At 40.1% G+C, this 23,386-nt stretch overlaps 1 protein-coding gene and 1 non-coding gene across 2 annotated transcripts; one reads left to right on the forward strand and one right to left on the reverse strand.

Moving 5' to 3' along the window:
* Window positions 1-2,330: 2,330 nt before the first annotated feature.
* On the reverse strand, window positions 2,331-19,120 carry LTA4H (leukotriene A4 hydrolase). Its single transcript, XM_076335010.1, has 19 exons — window positions 18,933-19,120; window positions 17,687-17,817; window positions 15,479-15,599; window positions 14,927-14,995; window positions 14,144-14,248; window positions 11,711-11,763; window positions 10,436-10,508; window positions 9,985-10,125; window positions 9,741-9,764; window positions 8,660-8,730; window positions 8,435-8,546; window positions 7,329-7,473; window positions 7,144-7,247; window positions 6,703-6,773; window positions 6,063-6,117; window positions 5,113-5,208; window positions 4,505-4,587; window positions 3,182-3,286; window positions 2,331-2,862 (listed from the first exon to the last, which is right to left on the reverse strand). The coding sequence occupies exons 1-19, from the start codon at window positions 19,083-19,085 to the stop codon at window positions 2,742-2,744; spliced, it is 1,833 nt and encodes a 610-aa protein (XP_076191125.1). The 5' UTR covers window positions 19,086-19,120; the 3' UTR covers window positions 2,331-2,741.
* A 275-nt stretch (window positions 19,121-19,395) lies between these two features.
* On the forward strand, window positions 19,396-19,467 carry TRNAD-GUC (transfer RNA aspartic acid (anticodon GUC)). The gene has a single exon. It is a non-coding gene; the product is annotated as a tRNA-Asp (tRNA).
* The last annotated feature ends 3,919 nt before the right edge of the window (window positions 19,468-23,386 follow it).

Here is a 23,386-nt window from a genome sequence, read left to right on the forward strand (position 1 = left end):
ACTGTTCTAAAACCTGAAGGGTTTAACAAAAGTTAACGGGGTTGTCACCTGGCAGTAGATCACACTAATGAAAACCTCCATGGGGGACAGGGCTGGAAGATAGTCACCCTGTTACGGGTTGGCCATGGCTGCTAGGATTGAAAGGAGACTGGATGATACCCATGCAGCTCTATCCAGAGCCGGATGAGAGCAGGCAGTGTAGAAAGCAAGCCTGCTTTGCTCAGTCCACGCTGAAGTTAGAGAACATAATTTTGTATCGTAGGGGAGGAGCAAATTAATGAGTTTCCCTCCGTTACCCTTTCACTTATGCTCTGGAAGATGTTGCCGGAACAGGTAGCACAAACATTAGGCCACCCCCCCGTTACCAAGACTGGTGCTGCTATACCACGCGCCTCTTCTGCAGGCAGATGCAAAGCAGAAAAGATGTGGAGAAATGCCTGTTAAGATGGTGCCAAAATAAAGTTTAGCAATGACCACGTCGACACAGAAGCTGGAAATACCTTTGTCTTTAAAGACAAAAAAATTACAACACTTGCAGTCCATGCTACACACAATACTGTTCTCAGACAAAGGGACCACTATGAAGTACGCTTACCCGAGGTGAATTATTGTCGGGAATTTTAACTTGAGACCCATCAGTGGAAGCCTCTGTGTTGGAGACATTGCCCCAGCAGAGCAGGACAACGCTAGCAAAAGCCATGCCTGCCACTATTGGTTTTTTTCCTAGCTCTGACAGCAAGAAATCAGGATTAGCTGGCAGCAGGAACTCCAACTCCCAAACCACTATGTATGATATACGGGCTTTTATGACAAAATGTCACCCCAAAACTAGTAACATAAAACATTTCTAAAGCAAAGGAGTTTTCATTGCAGTCTGATAGCTCGAACCAGAACCTGTTAACACCAGATACCTCCTCCTCCTACCAGAGCCTTGCCCGAGAGAACCCCTGTTCGTTCACGTGATGCTGTAGCAGAGGCCCAATTAGATTTGGGGAGTGAATGAAAAGAACTGCTTAAATTTCTAATCTGAAATAGAGAAAAAATTCTTTTCAGTGAGTCTTCCAGCAGAAGTTATCACTCATTCAGCGGAGTGGCAAGAAGAGAATGAATGGCTCATTAGGTCCTTAACACAAGAAAGCCTGCAAGTTCTTTACGCACAAGGAAATGAACGCTATTTTGGTTCCAAAAAAGCCAGTATTTTATTGTCTTTACTAAAAGCTGAGTAGCACAATGTTCATAGAAGGAATTTAAACTGATTTTTGAACCTCAGTCACCTAGGAGTTAATTTTTCTATCATTTTTTATTTAAACTACTTTGACATACGTAAGTTAAAGTTGAATGGAAGAACTTGGGGTGCCTCGAATCAGTAAAATCCAACAGGATATGTTAATGCCTTAATTTCTGTTAGAGCTGCTAGCATGAAAAGATGAATCCCCTGGTAAAGTACGTAACTTAGTCCGCTTGAAAGCTTATACTGATCAAAACTCAATCAGAAATAGATTGATTGACAGACTCTCCACTCCCACTCTACGTGCTATTATTAAATCCAAATCTTTTGCCATGACCTATACTCGGTGTCTTCCTCCTCTAAAATCGCACTTTTTTTCCTTTGTTACCCCTCCATATGGGGTTACCTGTATGTCAACAGATTTAATTTACGCTGATCATTTCCAGGAAAAGCAGTTCTTCTCAAACTCACTTCAAAAAACCACCTGTAGATGGCAGCATTCACAGCAGTTTCACCTAAACCATCAAATCGAACTCAAGTGCTGCAGCGATTCTAGGAAACAACAGCCCTCCCATTGTTTTTTACCTTATTTCGAAGTTACGTTAGTTTAAGTGGTAGTGCCCAAGACTGGTTAAAAAATGGAAATATTAAAAAAATCAAATGGGGGAAAGACAGACTTTGCTTTAGTCCCCCCTGCAATAATTAGAAATACGTACTGGGTTAAAATAATTTAAGTAAGTTAGTAAAAGCATAGCAAGATACTAAATCTGAAATTTGGTAAAAATCCCAGATTTGCTAACAAAAAAGAAAACAAGGAAGTATTTCAGACAACTATTAGTGCACAGCGTAGGATCCAATAGGAATAACGACGTAAACCCATCATACTGTGATTAAAATGAAGAACTGACTAACGTAACAAAGCCCAAAGCCGTGACAAATAGGGCTAGACGGAAATTCTGCTCTAACACTAGAATGCTGTGATCCATTCAGGTCTTCATAGTCCTCTTGGACCCCTAACAAAAATTTCTCCCACAGCAAAGAAGAGTAAATAAAACAAAACTATTATTTCAAAACTTTTCATACAGATCAATACACAGACAAGTAGACAATGAAAGGATTTATTTTTTAGTCTTCAGATACTTGAAGTTTCAACCACGTTGCTATGAAAAAGAAAGCTGTGCACAAAGAGCCATACCATCCACCAATTCATCTTCCGTGTTTTTAAATTCCATGACTGACAAATGACTACATCTCACAACAGCTTTTTTGTGTGTTGTAAAAATTGCTTGTAACAAAACCATTCTCCCAATTCCAGAGATTTAGCAATTTCGCAGTTCTACTTGGAGGTGCAAAATAGAAAGTACTGAACTTGATTTTAAAAGTTCATTTTAAGCTAAATTAGTACCAAAGCAGCAGAGCATTTTATGGCATAGTCAAGCATGCATATCAGCAGTTTGTGGAATCAGTCTCTTCGTTCAGCAACAAGAAAATTTCAAAGAAATCGGTAAGTTTGTCACTGATCCTGTTTCAAGTCTTTGCCCACGAGCATTGAAGTGACTGGGTGCATAGAGGCTCTATGCTCCAGAAATGTCTTGACAGCCAGATCTCGACACTTGTCAAAACTGTAAAGGTCCCTGTAAAAGAAAAAAAAAAACCCAAAACCCACCGTTACAAAAACCTATGAAAATAGTACAATGGGGATTTTCTCAAGGTTTTACTTTTCCCTTGAAAGCCTCACATTAAGGTGCGTACTGGGAGACTAAGCTTTCTTCTATTAAAAAAAGTCAGCAAGTGGAAAGCGACTCTGAAGATCAGCTTGTTCACAGTATACGGAATACTATTATATCACTTTGCAGCATAACATAAATACGTGTACCATGTCAAGTATTATACATTCCATTATACTAAAAATGCCAATAGCATGAACTCCTACAATTTGGAGATTACTTTTACCTGAACAAGGGTCGAGTAAACTTCATCCTGCCCTGATCTGTTGCCATTTTTAGAGCCAGAGGAATAGCTTCTTCCCACTTGGACTTGATGCAGAGGCGCAGCCATCTGGGGGCGGGGAGGGGGGGGCGGTGGTGGAGAAAATTTACACTTATTTTAATTTGCAGTGGTTAGTTAGCTTATGATTCTGTTCCCATAAATGCTCTGAGCAGTGCTATGTCATCATGGGAATGAGATTCTAGCTAAGTTCAACATAAAATATTTAGTGTCCGACTAGCATGTTACAAAAGTGGACTTTTCTATAAAATAGGAAATTTTTTTTTCAAAGTTTCTCCAAAATGGTCTGATATTACCAGTGGTTTTATATTACAGTAGTGTCCAGTTGCATCACTTGGAATTAGAGCTGAATTATATAGCACTTGTCACATTTGACCACGTGATTAAAAAAGAAAAAAACCAACAAAAACCCCAAACAAAACGTCACCAGCAGCTGCCACATGCTTGTTTTGTTTTAAAAATAAGAAGAAATCGATCTTGTTACAAGAAGTAGAAACTATACTGTATGCTAGTTAAGACATAATAACCATCAGTATTGCAAATGTATCCAAGTACGTAACAGTAGCAAAATACGCAATACTTCAAGATATTTGTAAAGATTACTTAGGTCCTCAACAATACCTTTTTTTAAACAAGTGACATGTGTAAACACAGTATGTAAATACAAAATAGAAGAAATCAGGATAGCACAAGAATCAAGCCATTTAGCTAGAAGCATTTCCTACTTGTTCAGAAACTTCCTTTGATATTTACTTTTTTTTGATGAGACAAAAGCTTTGTGATAGCGAGCATTAAAATGTGCCAAAAACGTTTCCAAGTCGTGCTGAAAAACACACTGGCGCATCAGCAGAACTGATTAGCTAAGTCCAGAAGACCTGTTCCTGACTAAGTTTTTTGGAAGATTTTTCTTTCATGGCATGTTTGAGTCACAGTGAGGCTCGCTATTGTAATCCAATACCACCCCCAAAATAAGTGTTATCAGGTCATCAAGTTCCTTTGCTAGCATGACAGATGAAAATAAAGCACAGCTAATCCACCGCTCACTTCCAGTTCTTCTACTAGACTATATTTACCCCATTCATAAGTAACAGAATCCCACTCTGGTAAGCACACTTGCACATGCACTTACAAAAAAACCCACAACAGTAACAAAACCCCAAGAACCCTGCCCGAGTTGTATACAACAGTATGTCTCGGACCACTTATGAAGCACAACAGTTTGTTTTATGAAAGCATTTAAGATTAGCAAAATGCCCATATAGAACAAACCTGAATCTTATTTCAGAATTGTTTATAGCATTGAAGTCATATACTTGCTGCATTCGTTTGACATGTGACACTGGAAGAGGATCCTGAAAAAGGAAATTGCATAGTCAGAATAAGACAGAGGCACACTTCAAGCCACATACTTCAAAAATAAATAGGTTCATTCAAGAAGATTGATGCTACAAAGGAATTAAAAGCTTACCATGGCAAATATTTGTGTTTGTTTCTTTCACCTTCTCATAGTATTAGGGAAGGGGCAAGGAATAAATGATAGCGAATTCCTACATCCAGTACTACCGAAACATTCAAAACAAAGTATTTTCATTCTGTTTTATTTATAGCTTATTTGCTATAACATCAAATACAAACTCAAGCACCTTACAGTTTTGTTTTTACCTTTCAATCCAAAATACTCTGTAAGTTGCTCATTAGCTGAAGAGCCAGACATAATCAGGGAGGCACAGCTGAAGGTTTTAGTAACTACGTATGGTGAGAGTGGGTTATTTTAGCAAAACTTAAAAGAAAATGGACAACTTAATTCCAAAGCACACTTGGGCTTGTGTGTCTGCTTTTGTGATACCGGAATCAAGTTACCCCAGGTGTGCATTTACCTCCAGAAGCAACAGTGCCAGGAACTCAATCAACTGATGAGATGACATTTCCTTCAGGTCTGCTGAGCTGAATGAGCCCAAATCACTCTCTTTTGCCTAAAAGAGAATGTACTTTGAAATACCTGTTAAAAACTTAAGTAACCAATCAGGTGTAATTTTTTGTTTGGACATCTGCATTTACTATTGAGCCATTCCACATAAAAAAGATACTGATTTGCACTTGTGCAGGATGTTACAAGAAGGGGAAGGAAGGGACTTAAGTTACTGTCTGATGTTTGGTATTCTTCACCTCAATTTTCACTTGTTTTCTCTCCACTGATCTTTTTATCTCCACTGTCTTTCTGTTAAAGTTAAGTGAAAAATCAAATACTTTTTATAGAGAAAGTAACATTGAGGAGAAGAAGAAAGTCAAAGATAACATACAAGTACAGTGAAAAGCCACGGAACTAACAAAAGGAAGGTATGCTGAATTCTCTATTAGTTGTATGAGTTTTATGATTAAAATTATGAGAAAATTGTATGGTATTAGTTACTTACTATGATTTATGTATTTCAGTTTTTGATGAGAAATGCATACTAGCTCCAGTATAATGTAGGAGAATTACTGCTAATACAGTATAATCAGTAACGTAGAGATACCTTGGCATTTGTTTTTAAATCAAGCCATAATATCAGGGTTTCAAAAAGACTATTCTGTTTGGTTACTACATACATATAACAAAAAGCTGGCTGTGTGCCTTGTTAAAATATGTACAGCACTTCACGTACACAAGTCATAGCAAATCCACAGACTATGATGTCTATGAAAAGTGAAATCCCTGGCAGCCATACTATCACCATAAATACATTCTCCTCAGCAAATAATAGATTTCAGAAGAGAATGGCTCACTTTGTATAAAGAGAACTAGCTTTTCAAGATACAGACACCTCAGCGTTCTTTAGCCACTCACTTTGATCCATCTTTGGCTCAAGGCAACACAAGCGTTTGCTAGTGTCGTATCATACCTGTCAAATATTAAAAACAAAGGATCACACTTTGGAAACACAAAAAGCTCCTGTAATTTTTTTTTTTTTTTTTTTTTTTTAAGAGAATGCTTAGAAATTATTTTCAAATGGCTCCACGTTTGTTCATTGTAGGCTCCAACTCAATATTGCAACACAATTTACAGAAGATCTATTATAATGAAATATATTTCAGTTTTAGGTAGAAGCACTTTGTGCACAGGTGACACTACCCCTTGATCCCATACACTCCTAAAATGATCAATACTTCTGAGCATATATGCTCGTACATATATTATAGCTTATAGCTGAAAAGATAATATTGTTGTAACAAACTGTCAGGAAAAAAAAATCTTTTCTGGCAATTTTCAGAGCAAAATGAATTTCCATCAGAATAAAAACTTGAAAATATTAACATTTTTTCCTCCTATATACACATATATCAATTTCTACGTAGTACTAGGACATTTTCTAATAAAACATTTGTGGGAAGACTTTCACCCTGTTTACAAACTGCTTTATGGCTGTTTGGAAAATCACGTGCAATCTGGAGAAGGAAAAGATGAACTATAAAAGAATGCAGCTTACGTAGGCTTCACTGGTGGCATTCCTGGAGCATGAAACCATGAGTTCCAATCAACTTTATCAAGAACATCTACCTACAAAGCAACATAAATTTTTATTCAATTTTAAGTGTTACTTTTAGAGAAAAGCATACCCTACGAAAACTAGTTTCAATCTTTTTTTTTTTTTTTTTTTTTAATTTGTTTGGTTTTTTTAACATCCCTCCAATTACCCTGGAGAATCCTACACAGATTACTTCGAAAGAAAATATTCCCTTCTAGAAAAACAAAACAACATCATAATGCAAACCCATCTTCATAAGATGCCGGACTACATCATATTAAGATTTTGAGACAAAGAAGAGAAAGATAAAGAACCGGTCCTCGAAGAAGGTAATTCCTGAGCTATGCCACAGTTTCACATAATTAAAAGGTTTCAAGCAATTATTTTTAAATACTACCCAACCTTATCCTTGAAGTAGGAGTACAAAAACTTCTTCCAGTCCTCCGTTACTATGCTCTTATAAGCAAACTGCTGAATGTAAGCCTTCAAGAAGCCAATGAAGACATCTAACAGTTAAAAAACAAACTGTTTCAGTGTTTGAAATTAAAATGGGAAACAGAAATATACAAAGTCTGACTAACACTTACCTGGTCCTCCAAGAAGCTGTTCAAGGTAAAAAAGCAAAGCAAAGCCTTTCTCATACGGAACAGATGAATAGGCAACATCAGGATCTACTTCATTCAGATTAGGGATGAGGTTAGTTACAGGATTTTTATCTCCAAGAGTATTTATCTGTGACAAAGACACAAGAAAATATATTCGTCTAGGAAAACTAGCACTCTTGCAAATCACTGCTAATCCTATTTATAAAGGTATAATCCATCCAAAACTAAGATGGCCTCATTTCAAAGCATTCTTTCTCATTCTTTTTCCTGAGGTTCTGAATACGCACAAAACATAGTTTACTAAACTTTTTTCTCATTTTGTTTTATCAGTGTCTGATTGCATATCAAACAGAAAGATGTTAGGATCAATCACCCTGTGCTCCAGCTGTCTCAAAGCAGTTAATTACTGTCATGTCTGTCAATCACGAGCACCTAATAAACTATCTATATTTATCCCTTTATTAACAAACTATTTAAACTACTTGATTTAAATGGGTGGTATAAAGAATAAAATACAACGAGGAAATATTCATAGTAAACCAGGTAAACTGCATCACCAAACTGAATGAGAGGGCCGGAAATCTGAAAACTAAAGTTTAACTATGCTACCTAAACACAAAACTAAATAACCCTCCTAGACAGTAACAGATTAGGAATATGCTCAATTATAATGCAGTACACAGGGAAGGAAAAAAAAAAAAAAAAGAAATCAGTGACTTGCATGAGGCATTGGAAATTCTGATGGTCATGCTTACAGGTAATTTTGACAAGCTTTCAGCTGCTTACCAGTATGCTAACAGGTAATACTGCAATTTAGCCATACCCAGAACAACCAAGAGAGTCTGTAAAGATGTTCATCCTTACAGAACAGCTTAAAACAGTTCAAAAAGCTTTATCTAATCTGAGTATATTAAGCTATTACTTTGGGAAGAGATCATATACCTTGGAATCAAAGTTGCTCATCCTCTAATAAGAAAGTGTTAGGAAAGCTGACTATACAGGTCTTATTTGTGGGAAACACATGAAATCAGCTTTATTTTATTTAGGTATATGCTTATTAAAGTTATCATAACTTTAAAAATATTTACCGTATTCTGCAGTTCCCTCCAACCTCCTAGGGCTTGAAAGTGCCTGAACTGCTCACCAAACAACCGACCACCAATCCTGCGTTCCAGGTATACAGTATGTCCCTCATTCAGCCTGGAAATACATTGATAAAGACAGCACTGGTAGGATGGCAAAATGAATTTCGTCGGTCTCTTTACAGATTAATTTTAAAATATGATTTGCATTGCATTGAACATCACACCTACCAAAAATGCTCCCATGTTTTGTTTGTTACCAAGTTTCCTGTCCAGCTATGAGAGATTTCATGAGCAATAACCTAAAACACAGAAAACAATGACAGATCTACCGTTTAGGCTCCTCTGGAAAACGAACATCAAATCCCAACAGAAAGAAAAAAATTCTAATGGGTTCTCATTTACTGAACTATATTCCCAAAGCCAGTTAGCATTCACAGCTCTGTAAACTTATCCATATAAATTTTATTTAGAGGACTAACACTATCCTACCGAACCTTCTCCAGAAATAATTTTCAAAGTCCAGCCCGCAAATCATACAGCCACGCTGATCAACAAAAATAATTCCTCTGGTAGCAGGAGCAGGTGCTTGTTTATGAAATCACATTTCAGAACACTGGATCCATGCCAAGTGACGGACTAGTACTACTTTCCCACCTAAGCAACTTCTGCAGTTTGATATTCTAAAATATCAAACAGGAAGAAAACAGTCACCCCTAGAAGGATAATGATGCATGATACATTAAAAAGTACCCATGTCAAATATTTCCGTATTCTTGGGATAACACAATCATTTTTTTTTTTAGCAGTATATCAGTCTAGTAGAAAGACATAGGAGATAAAACAGCATCCAGAGTACTCAACTTCCAGAAAAAAACAGAATTTACTCAAATCATACTCATGACTTCCACTTTAAAAGAAAACTGTACACAATGTGAGTTCTAGTGCATAGACAGACATATAGAGGAAGAACTAAACAATTTCAATGAGATCAATTCAGTTGTGTTTTTTAAACTTATCTTTACACAGGACAGGAAAATTGCTACTGAGCAGCTAACTTCAGTCAGCCCCCTACGCATACAGGCACCCATGTTATTTTCATCTGTTCATTATACAAAATAGACATGTCTACAGTTTTCTAGAGTTTACTTAGAACTAAAACTCACTTTGTAAGACTTCTTGAGTTAGTGCCTTAACTTTTAATTCCCCCAATGAAAAAGAGACCAAGTTTTCAGGTATCTATTACAAAGGAAGTTAAGATACAACTTCAAGTTGTGTTCTGCTTGAAGACATGAACCTATTTTGCACTTACATTTGATAGAGATCGATCACCTGCCTAAAAGAAAAAAAAAAAGACAAGGCAGTTGTCAGTTCAAGTAAACCTCAAAATATACCAGTTAATGCAGTTTCATGTATGATCCCTAACTCCAAAGGAGGCAGGAACATTTACAGTTCTTTCTAGGGGGAAGATTAATCCAATTTGTGAATTAATATCCATCACTTGACGGATAAGCAAGCCCTAACGAAAAGCTGACTTTTATCAGTGTTACACTTACCAATAGTGTTGGAGTTACAAAAGTAAGACAAGGATTCTCCATACCACCGTAAGGAAAAGAAGGTGGCAAGACTAACAAATCATACTGCCCCCATACATAGGGTCCTGCTAAATCTTCTGCTGTTTTCAGCATAGCTTCAGCCTGAAACAAGAATTCACGTTAGTTTCTAACATGACTTCTGACTACAAACACTGAACAAGAAATAAGCTATGGATCCCCTATTTCATTCTCTTTCACGTTGTCATGTCCCACATGCAAAATGAGTACAAGACTGTATCAATATTTATTTTCAGTAGCAGTTTTTTGTTGCGATAGAACAGCAGCATTTTTGGGGGTGGGAGGTAGAGAAAGGAGAGCTACAGATGAACAAAACACTGAACCACAGTCTGTTCCTTTTCCAATACCATGCAGAACAGTTAGTTTACAAAACATGTTTTTGTTAATTACCTACCTCAGCAAATTCATAGGCTGATTTATCCACTAGCTCCTTTTCAGCCCACACCAGTGTCCTTGGGCCAATCTTTCTGTTGAAAGTAAAAATGCCACTAAGATACTATGAACTGGAAATAATTCTATGGGAAACTAATACACAGAGCATATATTTAACTGTGCTCATGAGTAACCCATGTTGCTGAAGAAACTCATTGGAGAGTCTTTGGCTTTTTTTCCTCTCCACTGCTAAAGTTTTAGAAAACAAAACAAACCACACACATCCACTGCTTGGGACAAATAAATAGGAAATACATTTACAGATTTTAAAACGCTGTAAAGCCCTAATATAAAAGCATTATTACGGGCTAGATTAACACATCCTTCTGCAGATGAGCAATGAGGCTGAAGCTGTAATTTTCTGCCTTTTGTACATGACGAGGCTTATCTGTTACCTGAGGAAAAAGATACTATTCCCTGAGCTAGAAAAAGCCCTTAGTTGTTCCAATCAATTCCAAACTTTTCATGGTATTTCTTTAATTTACAGCAAAAGTATATTCTTGTTGTGGTTTAACCTCAGCCAGCAACTGAGCACTACACAGCCGCTCGCTCACTCCTCCCCGCCCCGGTGGGATGGGGGAGAGAATCAGAAGAGTAAAAGTGAGAAAACTCGTGGGTTGAGATAAAAACAGTTTAATAACTGAAATAAAGTAACATAGTAATAATATTATTATTACTAAAAGAATATACCAAGCAAGTGATGCACGATGCAATTGCTCACCACCCGCCGACCGATGCCCAGCCAGTCCCTGACCAGCAGCCCCCCCGGCCAGCTTTCCCCAGTTTATGTACTGAGCATGACGTCACATGGTATGGAATGTCCCTTTGGCCAGTTTGGGTCAGCTGTCCTGGCTGTGCCCCCTCCCAGCTTCTTGTGCCCCTCCAGCCTTCTCAGTCGGAAGAGCATGGGGAGCTGAAAAGTCCTTGACTAGTGTAAGCACTACTCAGCAACAACTAAAACATCGGTGTGTTATCAACATTGTTCTCATCCTAAATCCAAAACACAGCACTGTACCAGCTACTAGAAAGGAAATTAACTCTATCCCAGCCAAAACCAGGACAATTCTATAGAAAAAATGATGCAAGAGTAAATCAAAACACATGCAGTTTTATACAAATAAACAGGTTCATTGAACCTCTAAGACCTTTTAAAACTAGAAACAAGATGAAGAAACAAAGATAACTCTGAAGATTTATTATGATTATTAATATTTATACTTTATGCAGATTCACTCACCTGCTTTCTAAAGCTCCAACCACTAAAGCAATCAAGTAGCAAGGTATGGGAACCTAGTGGAGAACATGAGAAAAAAAAGAAATCTTATTTGTAATGTGAGCTATCAACACCACTGATTCAAAGTAAAACAAAGGTATGTAAATAAAGAAGTGCACACATTTCCTCCATAGTTTCCTGCCTTATGTTGTAATAAAGGCATTGTTTTTTCTCCCCAAATGATATTCTTTTATCTACAAGAAGTACTTGTTTCACAGATGTTTCATGCAAAGGCCACAAAACTTTAAGTATCATCTCTGTTTGAAAAAAATCTGCATAGATAAGAGCATACAAAAATGCCACTGGTTTGGTTACTGTTCAAAAGAAAGTCAGTTTTCCATATTCATTCCAGTTCCAATAAATTTTATGGAAGGAGAAGTTAAGAGATACTGCTCAGATAAAGGACAGTTGTATCACACGGAAAGATGCAGAAAGAGCTTTAATGAATTCAAGTAAACAAGAATATTTACGGATACAAAAGATTCAGCAAAATCAAAATACATATATTTGATTTCCATGTTTGGAACTAAAATAAATTCTAAATATTTGTTAATTTTAATGAAAAAAATTCCAAAGCTACAGTATCTTTATAGAGAAACGCTTTCTCCCAGTGCTCTGGAAACAAAAGGGGATAATACAGCTGTCCCTGTAAAAGTTCCATTTCATCTGACTAAACAATGTTAAATAAGTAACACTTTAAATCATAATTACTTGGAGACAACATTTCAGAAAATTTTATTCCACCATTATCCCCAAAACATTTCAATATCATTTATTAAAATACCCATATCATGTGTGTTTTAATTTTATGTATTAACCCACATAATATATTCTTGAAAAGATTTAAGTCCATTGACTTGTGTTATAGACAAGTTATTAAAAGACTGTCAATACATCCCTACATTTTGATGCCCAATTTGCTAATCTGAAATTTTGAAATCACTTCAAATCTCAATGGCTGTTGGGTTATAAATTCATTTTTTACAGAGGCTGCTCTCTACTACACTTCTTACCAGCCTGGCCACGCAGGAGCAAAAAAAGTAGTTTTAGGTAAGCTCAGTACACATACATATCCAAGAGTTTGATGCATTTGCCTTTTTCATCTAAGGAAACACATGCCTTTTCTAACAAATCAGTCTCATGTTTTTTTTACGTTAGATGATGCGTATGTCTCTTAATGCATGTGTCTTTTTTCATTTATATATTTTGTGTTTAATGCATTTGACTTTTTTTGTTTAATGAAACACATGCCTTTCCTAACAAATTAATCTAATGATTTTCTATATTAGAAAGTGTAGTATAATTTCAATTAGAGTAAATGTTATTCTTCGTACAGGTCCACCAAACTTATCAATAGTGTATTTTAGATAACATACAGCTCTGGGTAACATACAACACAGAAGCCTTATGCACTAGACAGAGTGGCAAATGTTTTTGGCTCCACAGAGAAGGCAGAACACTGCACACTGAAGAGCTCACAGATAAGGTAACAATTTTTTTTCCTCTCTCCCCCCTCTTGCCTCTCTCAGGTTTCACATAGCAGACAAATCAGCCCAAGAGCTGCTGCAGTTCAGAGTAGGTTCCCCTCCTCTCCTCCAGTCACACAATTCCATCCCTCCTTGCAGTCATTCAGTCCCTCAGCAGCCCAGATCAGCTTACTAAAACAATTTCTTTTTTAAACTTATGTTAATTTTATCTGCTTGTTCAGCAAAATGAACTAGGCTCACCAGGAGATCCCATAAACATCAGAACTGTAACCCAAAAAGCTGTGAGAACAAAAATGCCAGAAGAGTAAATTGAGACTGCTACTTTAGGAGCAGTGGAATCATTAAACTAGCTGCACCACTTAATAAAACTTCATCCTGAGAAGGGTAATCTTTAATTAGCTGGAGGTACTTTCCATAAAAGCCAAAGTTTTCATCTTTAAAAGAAAAAAAAAACCCACCAAAAAACCCCTCGTTGTCAGAATTTGCCTAACTTCAGGTTAAAAATCGGTTCCAATGCTCAGCTTCACTGCTAAGATCTTGGTAAGCTTAAAATTTGCAGCATCTGCTTTCCGAAACTCACTCCCATGTTATTCAAGTCCATGCATTATTTCCAAGAATCAGTGCAGACAGAAAGGGTTTTGACAGTACTAGTTTTGAGTATACTAAACATTTTCAAAACTCAAATTTGGCTCTCCTGGGAATGCCAAAACAACCAGTAAACATCACCAGCACCTACTGGTTGACTTTTCAGAGTTGGAGATTGATAATACCTCATATTTCTATAGTGGCAAAGACCCATCGTAAGTCACATAATTTATTGATGACATCAAAACCATATCTGAAGTGAGTGTGAACTGCATGAGTTAGGAATAAGACCTTAGGCATCTGTTTACTAGCCTGGAGCACTTACGTTCTGACTGAAATGGTATATCTTCCGACTGCTGTCCTCTGGGTCAGGCATCTCTCCATCGCGATTAGCGCTCATCAGAGCCACCAACTCTTTAGGAACGGATATCTGAAAGGTTACCCGACTATGAGGAACTCAGTTGGCACACAGGATTATACAATATACAGGAAGCAGCGATAGCAAAAAGAGTAGCCCATATTTGTTCTGTTGTTAAGTCCTCTCTGTCAAGTAGAATATAAGGCATATAGAAAATTTTGTCTTAAAGGCTGGTAATATTTAATTAACCAGAAGGACTATCTCTGACAGAAGTTAAAAGTTTAACTTTCTTCAGACTACTGAATTGTAGTGTCACATTGCACATCTCGCTTTTTGCTTCCTTAAAACAATCGGACTATTTATGCCAGGACTGCAAAGATCCCCTAACCATGTACCAGAATATATTACTTAAGGCATATATGAGAGTCATTTCAAGTATTTTTACTTTACAGTACTCTTTCTTGTCTTAATGTCAGCTTTTCGATTTAAGAACATACTTCTTTACTACTACAGCACTTTTTTTTTTCTTTTGCAAATAAAGATACATGTGACTGAAAAAAGAGATTATATATACAAAAGAAAATGGTAAAGCTAGAGAAGTGCCACAGGGAAGATAAGCAGGTTTTGGCTCTTACATTAAGCTAAAAGTCAATATTCTCTGTTTTTATTTTAGGCCACATGCCAGCAGCTACAAAAAAAAAAAAAATTCCCCCATTGTAAGTTAAACACACATGACTTAGGTTCATCTACCTCTGCATAGTAGGTTAGTTTCACAGCAGGTGTGTCTTGGCATGGAAAGATGGCTCTGCAGTGGGTAGCCTGGAGAAGGGGGGGAAAAAAAAAAGCTAAACCATAACAATTGTTCTAATGCAGAGGACTAGAAATAAATCAAACTAATACATTATATTGGAAATCTATACAGCTCCTCCAGAGAATTCATTATCTACAAACCAATACTTCCTATCACTTATAGCAGTTTTCATAGTTAAGGGTTTTCTAAAAGAAATAATGGTAGGTAAGACAGATCAATAGCCACATATACTGATTGCAAAGGACTGCATGTTCTTCAACAAGAATATTGGAGAGGGTAAAGCAGTTCTGGAATTATTAAATTGCAAACGTAATAAAATCTCAGCAATATCCTGACTTTAAGTGTTTTCATTTAGGACCTTTGACACACAGAATTAGAAGTTATAAGCTACTGTACTTTCCCCTACTAGCCTTCCTCTCCAACTCTTTGGAAACCAGGTGGAATTACAGTAGTATTTAAACAAGTTTAAAAAAAATATTAATCCACTCAACCTGACACTGGCTGAAGAGAAATGGGTGTTTCTTTCCAGAAGTTTGCTCTGGATTAAACCATTGGAGAGCTGAAGACTTTGGAGAGCTTTCAAAAGAGATTTCGACAATTGCTTCTTGTCCCCTGTGTAATAAAGAACATAGTCAGACTGTTTTGAACATGACTCCTGATCACTACAGAAATTCCTCTGCACAAAGATTTCTGGAAAATAGGTCTGTAGCACTGTCTCAAAGGCATTAAAAATAAGAACAAGTAGCATATTAAAAACAACTTTTCTATTTCAATTATGATAGTAAAAATTAGCTGGTTTATTTCAATTTTAATGTCCCGAGACACTTCTATTATTGTTTTTACTAACCAGAAACTTTTCCTCTCCTCTCTTCAAGGAAAACATGGACGTTTTCTTTAAACCATTTGGACGAGCTACACACATATAGTTTTGTCACAACTATCTAACATTGTACACTGCAACAAGCAAACAAAAAGTGTTATAAAGCCTATATAAGAACATACATGGCTTAATAACATAGGATTTGTCTATTGTGTAAATGAAAAAAAAAATTAGATTTTGCAGCTGATATTATGTTATGTGAATATGATCCTTAAGCAGAAAAAAAATAAATACTGAAAACAGTAATTACTGGAAAACCCTATTAACGGTAGGGTTAACAAGAAAGATAAAAAAATGTTCAAATTTTATTCAAGGTTTCAGAACTGGTGTAAAGTAAAAACTAAAAGTTCTGTGCAAGACAGGTACCAGCTTCCTAACAAGAGAACACACAAACCCGACACATTCATACTCTTATTTTTTCAAAACGTATCATAACCATCACTGACACCAAAAGCACGCAGAAGTACTTGCTTCTGTTACCGGAAAGTTCCAGGTTATACATGCAGCTCTCTGGAATCAACAATCCAACCAACCATAAATCAGAGCAAACTTCAGCTAATCAGAGGAGTTGGACACTAGATAAGCTGACCAGGTATACATATCTGGTTTATAACCAGTATTCCAAAGTACGTATTTGACAAGAAAAGAGAAAATAATTTGTGTTACCATAAGGCACATTGCTTACTGAACAGTCAAGACTTTCAGTTGTAACTCCTACCCCTTCCTATCACTGTTTTATTGATATTTACATGGGGAACTATATCTCACACAAGATTATAAATGCTTACGATCACGACTCATAACTCCCTCTTTGTAGCTTTTCTTCTTACAAGGAAACGTAGCAATTAAAAAAAAAAAAGCTGAAAGTCAGACAAAAGAAACAGGCCTATGTTTCTGCTGTGCTCAGTTTGTCCAAGTACTTCCTTTGTTCAGTTTCATTTCAGATCATAAGCATTTCCCCAGAAGGGACAGCTATTGTCTGACATTCCTTTCTCTTTCACATTATGTGTGTTTCTAAATTGCACTAATTCAGAGAACAACCAAAAAAAAATTAGAAACCAGACATGAGCTTGTAGAGGTAGCAACCAATTTTGAAACAAAACAGTAAGAAGCGACTTAGTATACAAGGGAATCGCCTTACACAACCACGGCTTTCAGCTTTGGCACATGAGATACCATGGAGTTACATACAAAGTAGATTGCCAAAAAACGTATTGCAATTTGGCAACAACTTTTTAATTCATGCAACTTAAAGAGGTAGATTATGGTTAGTTCATTCTCCATGACGCTGCCAAAACTGAAGTTCCAGTTTTTAGGGACTTGGGATTAGCGTAGTCAATACAATAAAACTTTTATTATTTGAAAACATGTTTCTATCTAATCGTAGTGGCAACCTGCAGTTCTACAGAAATGCAGGATCAGCCCTTGTATAACAGAAAGACAAGCAGGGTCTGTAACTCCGTATTGCGCCATACTGTAGCAATTCTGAACATGACAAGACTCAGGTAGTTGAAGCAGAAAGAATATTACCGATGAGAAGCACTGGAAAAATTGTGATACATTACACATCATTTCGCTACTTACTTTAGCAAGTCATTTTGTACATGATATAAGACCTGGCGATGGGTACAAACTCCCAAAGTTTTGGCTGTCTAGTGAAAGACAAATATTAAATTCATCTACAAGATCATACCAAATAAATGCAACACCCTAATTTATAAGTCCCTTTGCAAGCTTTACACAACAACCCTACAGGCAGACAAGCAGCTTATACAGTGCATTTTGGAAACCACCTAAAGGAACAGGCAAAAGCGCGTACCTTCTTAGTTCAAAAGGAAGCGTGATTTCCAGGGGGGTCCCCTTGAAACTGTGCTTTTCTCCAAAAACAAATTTTGCATCCTGTCCATTTACGGTCACTTTAAATACCTGTAGATCTTTTGTATCCAAGACCTGTAATGAAGCAAATATTACACGCTTGTTAAATAGTGTAATAATTAACGTAGCACTTATCAAATCTTAAGCACAAGTCTCTCTGAAGGAAAAAGTATTTACTAAGTAAAACCAGAAAAACTGAGTAACTATGTGGAGTACTGGAAACCAGTATTTTGAAAGAGCAGCACTGAACTTACAAAACTGGCAGGGGAAAAGAAAGAAAACCCAACTTCTGCCCATGAAAGTGGAAATAGGAGTTTACTAAGTAAACTACAAAGGTAAAAGACTCCACAGTACTGCTATGAAACGAAGAGAATGATAGAAAAGCTCCGGCCAAGGCTTCCATCCTGGAACTTGCCACTATGAATCAAGACTTTCATGCAACAGAAGATGAATTAAGTAATGCAGCACTCCCATATGCAGCATCAACGAAGTTTTACTCTTTGTTAGCAACACGATGGATTTTTCCCTAAAAAATAAGCACCAATCACAAAAGGATTTTATGGAGCCAGGATGAAAAAAGCCCGCAAACCCCAAACTTTGCATATAAAGCAAAGCTAAAGAGGTTTATACGTTTATTTGCATAGCTAACCGAGAAAGTAGCTGGCATTATAAAACACACACGTGAAAAAGCCATAAGCATAGTTTTCCAATGGTTTATTCCCATCTTTTCGGCAACAGGCCCTTCGCCATTTTACCGGGAAAATACGTATTTCTACCCTTCCGTTGCACAAGGCGCCGGCTCTAGGCGGGACAGGCGGGAAACCCGGGCTGCCCAGGAGCAGCAAGGCGCCGTTAGCCGGCGGGTGACGAGCACGCTCCCCGACCAGCGGGGAGGCTCCAGCCGAGCAGCCGGCAGAGGCGGAGGCGCCCGAGGGCGAAGTTGCCGCCGACGGCGGCTGCGGCGGGAGGCAAAGAAGGACCAGCTCGAGCGCCGAGGGGGAAGGACGGGGGAGACAGCCGAGGGGAGGCGACGCCGAGGCGGGAGGCGACGGGGCGCCCCCCAGCACAGCCCCCGGCACCCCGCCGCTCCCCCTCAGACGGGGGCTCCGGGGTCGCCCCTCACCAGCCGCGGGCAGCGCGGGGGGGGGGGGGGGGTCGCGCCTCCGTACAGCCCGCCCCCCCGCCGTTACCAGGCAACGCAGCGCCTCGCGCTCGGCGCGGGCGGTGAAGGTCGCCGTGCCCCGCAGCGCCTGCGCGCCGAAGTCCACGCGGCAGCGCAGGTAGAGGTGCCGCGTGAGGCAGCAGGAGGGCGAGGCGAAGGAGCTGGGATCCGCCGCCGCCATCGTTCACGCGCTGCCTGCCCTCTGCCGCGAGCAACGCCGCAGCCGCCCCGCCCGCCGCGGGGAGGGGGCCCGCGCGCCGGCCCCTGGGAGGCGTAGTTCCGCGCTCCGCGGGAAGGGCGAAGCGGCGCGCGGGGAAATACAACCCCCGTGGTGCGTTGCAGGAGGAGGAGGAGGAGGAGGAGGAGGTGGCGGCGGCGTGGGGCGCGCCGGGAAGCGTGGTTGGCCGCGAGGGGCAGGGGCTGGCGCGTCGCCGGGCTGCGAGCTTGCGGAAACCATCTGGCGGCTGCTAGCAGAAAAGCTTTCGTACAGTTCCTCGTTAGTATAGTGGTAAGTATCCCCGCCTGTCACGCGGGAGACCGGGGTTCGATTCCCCGACGGGGAGGTACAGAGCTTTTCGCTCTCTTTTCCTTTTTTCCCCCCTCTCCCCGACGTGGCCTCTACCCCAGAGGCAAAAAGCAATTCTTCGCGAAATCAAAGCTGCTGCCCGGCAGCCGTTGGAAGAGTACAGCGGTTTTAAAACAGGAAGCACAGAAGAACACAGCCGGGGCCTGTTTGCCTACCTGCCTCAGGGCTGAGGCAGCCGGGGGGGGCCGTGGGGCGGCTGCAGGGTGTTACAAGCTCAGCTGCTTAACCGAAAGAATGTGTGGGGAAAGTATTTCTGTATCTAAATGGCTCAAACAGCTGAACGGGGGGGTTAATTAAGCCTTCCAAAAACATTCACCTTTTTTCTTAAACCAAGATGGGAAAAAAAAAACCCAGCCTCACCAAAACCTGTCAGGTGGAAACAATGGGAAGAGGGACAGGTCAAACGGATGTGGCAGAAGAGGGAATGTGGAAGGCCGAAGGCCGTCTCCTGGCCTGCAGTAATGCAGCCCCTCGTTTTAATCCTCAAAGCAAGAACTTTGGAGATCGGGAAGCCCCAAGGCTGCGCCAGATCCCAGCCTGAGCCCGTGGTTCCAGCCAGTGGGCCGGTGCTGCCTGCTGCAGTAGCTGAGAGAACATTGCAAAACAACTGTGAGACTCCAGCATCCCTGCTTGCATTTACCTAGTATCGTCGGAAATGCTTTTTTAGGCACTCCCCCCCTTTTTTTTTTTTAATCCTTCTGCCAAAAGGCATTATTTATTTATTTGTTTATTAACATTTCAGCACAAGGATACTAAAAGAGATCTCCTCCCTTCTGTGGGAGGTCAGCAGATGCTGAACAGTAAATGCTATCACCCAAATTTCTCTTTCTCCAAGTCAGGAAAGAGAATCACATCCCACTGCCCCAGCTGTCCCATCTGGATGTGACCCTGAGATGGGAATGTGAGAATCACATGAAGAAGAGGAGATGTGACATGGAGCGTCATCCACAGTGACACCCTGGAGCTTTGCATAAACCTGCTGGACTAAAGCCACATGCAGACAAGCCCAGATAAACCCACACAGGAGAGGAAGGGAGTTTCGGTAGGTCTATCACTGTGTGTATTACAGAAAGAAGGAAAAATAATTCAAGTATTTTTCCTTTTGCATTTCTGAATTTTCTGCCATGCCCACTTCCCTTTCTCAAAATCCACATATATATGTCATCAAAACCACAAGGAAACTGTTTTTGTTTAGTAAGCAGTTTATTTCAAAACAGAGGATGGACCATAAAATAAGATGTAAGAACCATTTAGTAGTCCATATGTGTTGGCATCCAGTCAGGCAATTTCAGCTGTCATAAAACAATAAGGGATTAGAAAAGCAATTCATTCAAAACAGAAATACGCTGACAGTGCTTTGCAGGTGTAAAAAAGAGTCTTGCAAGCAACTCCATACCTGCTTAGTCGGGGTTCCTGTTTTCAGATTAAGCTTTCACAGTGCACAAGCAAACAACCCAAGAGGCAAAGTTTTCCTATAGACGTACGGCTTCTAGCGTCCCGGGGAGTCATTCTCATTTGTGCACGGGCAAAGGTAAAAGGAAGAGGAACAAGGAGCTCAGGGCGTTGAGCAGGGTTGTACAAGGTCAGCCTTTCTCCCCCTGTGGGGTACTTTGTTCTCGCCTAAGTCTCCCCCAGGTCAGCTCAACCTCTTTCCCCTCTCCTGCGCTACCAAATCCTTCCCACCCACCCTCACGGTACTGTCGCACCCCACCTGGCAGTGTGGAGTCAGCACCGCCAGAATGCCAGCGACAATGCCGGCAAGCCCGGCTGCAGCTGCCCGCACCACCTCAGACCACCATGAGAATTCCAGTGCAGTTCAGGCTGGCTTCCCCGTGGGCAAAGTCCACAGGAGGCACAGGGCAAGGGAGCCTTGGCAGAAAGCCTCCTGCAGTGTTTGTAGAAGGAAAGTTTGAATAAGGCCTGGTACTAATGAAATCTGGAGGAGCAAACACTGCCGTATTGCTGATAGAAATCTTGCCCTGATGTCTTCTTCAAATGCCTATTGAATTATCCATGTGCAGCTTTCATCCGCATCTCTTTTGATGTTTCTAGTCATCCCACTCAGCTTGCCATCACGTGTGTGTTTTATTATCCTCACCTTATCAAAAGCTCAGGGAGAGCTGGTATCAGCCTTATGGCTGGGAGAGAAGGCTGTGGCCAAACCAGCAAGACAAGAGTGGGCTGGAAAGTAAACTACCGCTTGCAGCCTTGCTGATCACACAGCGTGGTAGCAAAGCAGTGCCCAGGGGAGGTCTGGGCTGGAGGTTCAGCCTGGGCATGTTAACAGCATCTTGTTTAAGTACCTTGTTTAAGCATGTTCAAGCCCTGGGTACTGTGTAACTGTGTATTCTGTCCTCTGTGTTGTATCCATATGTGTATTTAACTGTGTGGTTTATGTATGCTTAACTCTGCCAAACGTTTTAATTAACCTTTGTCAAGAAGATTTTTGGAAGGCGAAAGATTGCTTGCAAATGTCGGTGTGCTGGTTTTGGCTGGGATAGAGTTAATTTTCTTCACAGTAGCTAGTATGGGGCTATGTTTTGGATTTGTGCTGAAAACAGTGTTGATAACACAGGGATGTTTTTGTTATTGCTGAGCAGTGCTCACACAGAGTCAAGGCCTTTTCTGCTTCTCACCCCACCCCACCAGCGAGTAGGCTGGGGGTGCACAAGAAGTTGGGAGGGGACACAGCTGGGACAGCTGACCCCAGCTGACCAAAGGGATATTCCATACCATATGACATCATGATCAGCATATAAAGCTGGGGGAAGAAGAAGGAAGAGGGGGACGTTCGGGGTGATGGTGTTTGTCTTCCCAAGTAACCGTTATGCGTGATGGAGCCCTGCTTTCCTGGAGATGGCTGAACACCTGCCTGCCGATGGGGAGCAGTGAATGAATTCCTTGTTTTGCTTTGCTTGCGCACACAGCTTTTGCTTTACCTATTAAACTGTCTTTATCTCAACCCACGAGTTTTCTCACTTTTACCCTTCCGATTCTCTCACCCATCCCACTGGGGGGGGAGTGAGCGAGCAGCTGAGTGGGGCTTAGGTGCCAGCTGGGGTTAAACCATGACAGCTGGAAACTGCTTTATGTCATTAGTAATGATGAAACACAAACTTATGAGCACTGAGAATCTTGGAAGTTTTATGTTGTTGGTTACTCTAAGGGCAAGGAAAAGAAGAGAGGACCCCCTTCTTAAACTTAGTAACTATAGCAATAAATTCATGTTTTAAGCCAAAAATAAGTTCTTGGCAATTGTTCTAGGCAGTCCCAATGGGGAAACTTAAACAGAACCAGCTACTGAAAATATGCTAACTGTGTTCTCACTTAGAAGGAAACGAATCAATAAATAGAGAGATCAGGTAGAGCAGAGTAAAAAATGTCACTATAAGTGCTCAGCAAGGGCTAATAACAGGAGTAGACAGTGGCGAATTGTTCACAAGCTTTCTTGCAGGTCAGGACATCCAACGTAAGCATGATGAACTGACAATTTAGGAGGATACAAGCCATCTGTTCTACCTTGATTCTTCTCTAGAGACTCCTGGTGTTAAACCTTTTGGCTGGTAAGAGGAGAGGGAAACGTGATTGCCCCTCAGAAGGTAGTGAAACAATTTGCACCAGAAGCTGCTATAGGTTTCTGATCCCTACACATGGTGAACCAGCTGATCATATAAATAAAAAAAAGCATCCTGGAAGAATTTAATCTTCATTCGAGAGGTTTAAGCCTGTCATCGTTAGTATGCGCTATATGTTGGCCCCGAGGACCCCAACGAGCTGTGCAGTCTTCTCCCCGCACTGAGGAGTCTGGCTGCTGGTGCCCCCGACCAGCCCTGTGATGGTACCAGCCCTGGATCAGCTCCTGGGAAAAGAGCTGCGTCAGGATGACAGCTGGGCGG

This window comes from Aptenodytes patagonicus, chromosome 1 (assembly GCF_965638725.1).
Source record: "Aptenodytes patagonicus chromosome 1, bAptPat1.pri.cur, whole genome shotgun sequence".
Lineage (NCBI taxonomy): Eukaryota > Metazoa > Chordata > Aves > Sphenisciformes > Spheniscidae > Aptenodytes > Aptenodytes patagonicus.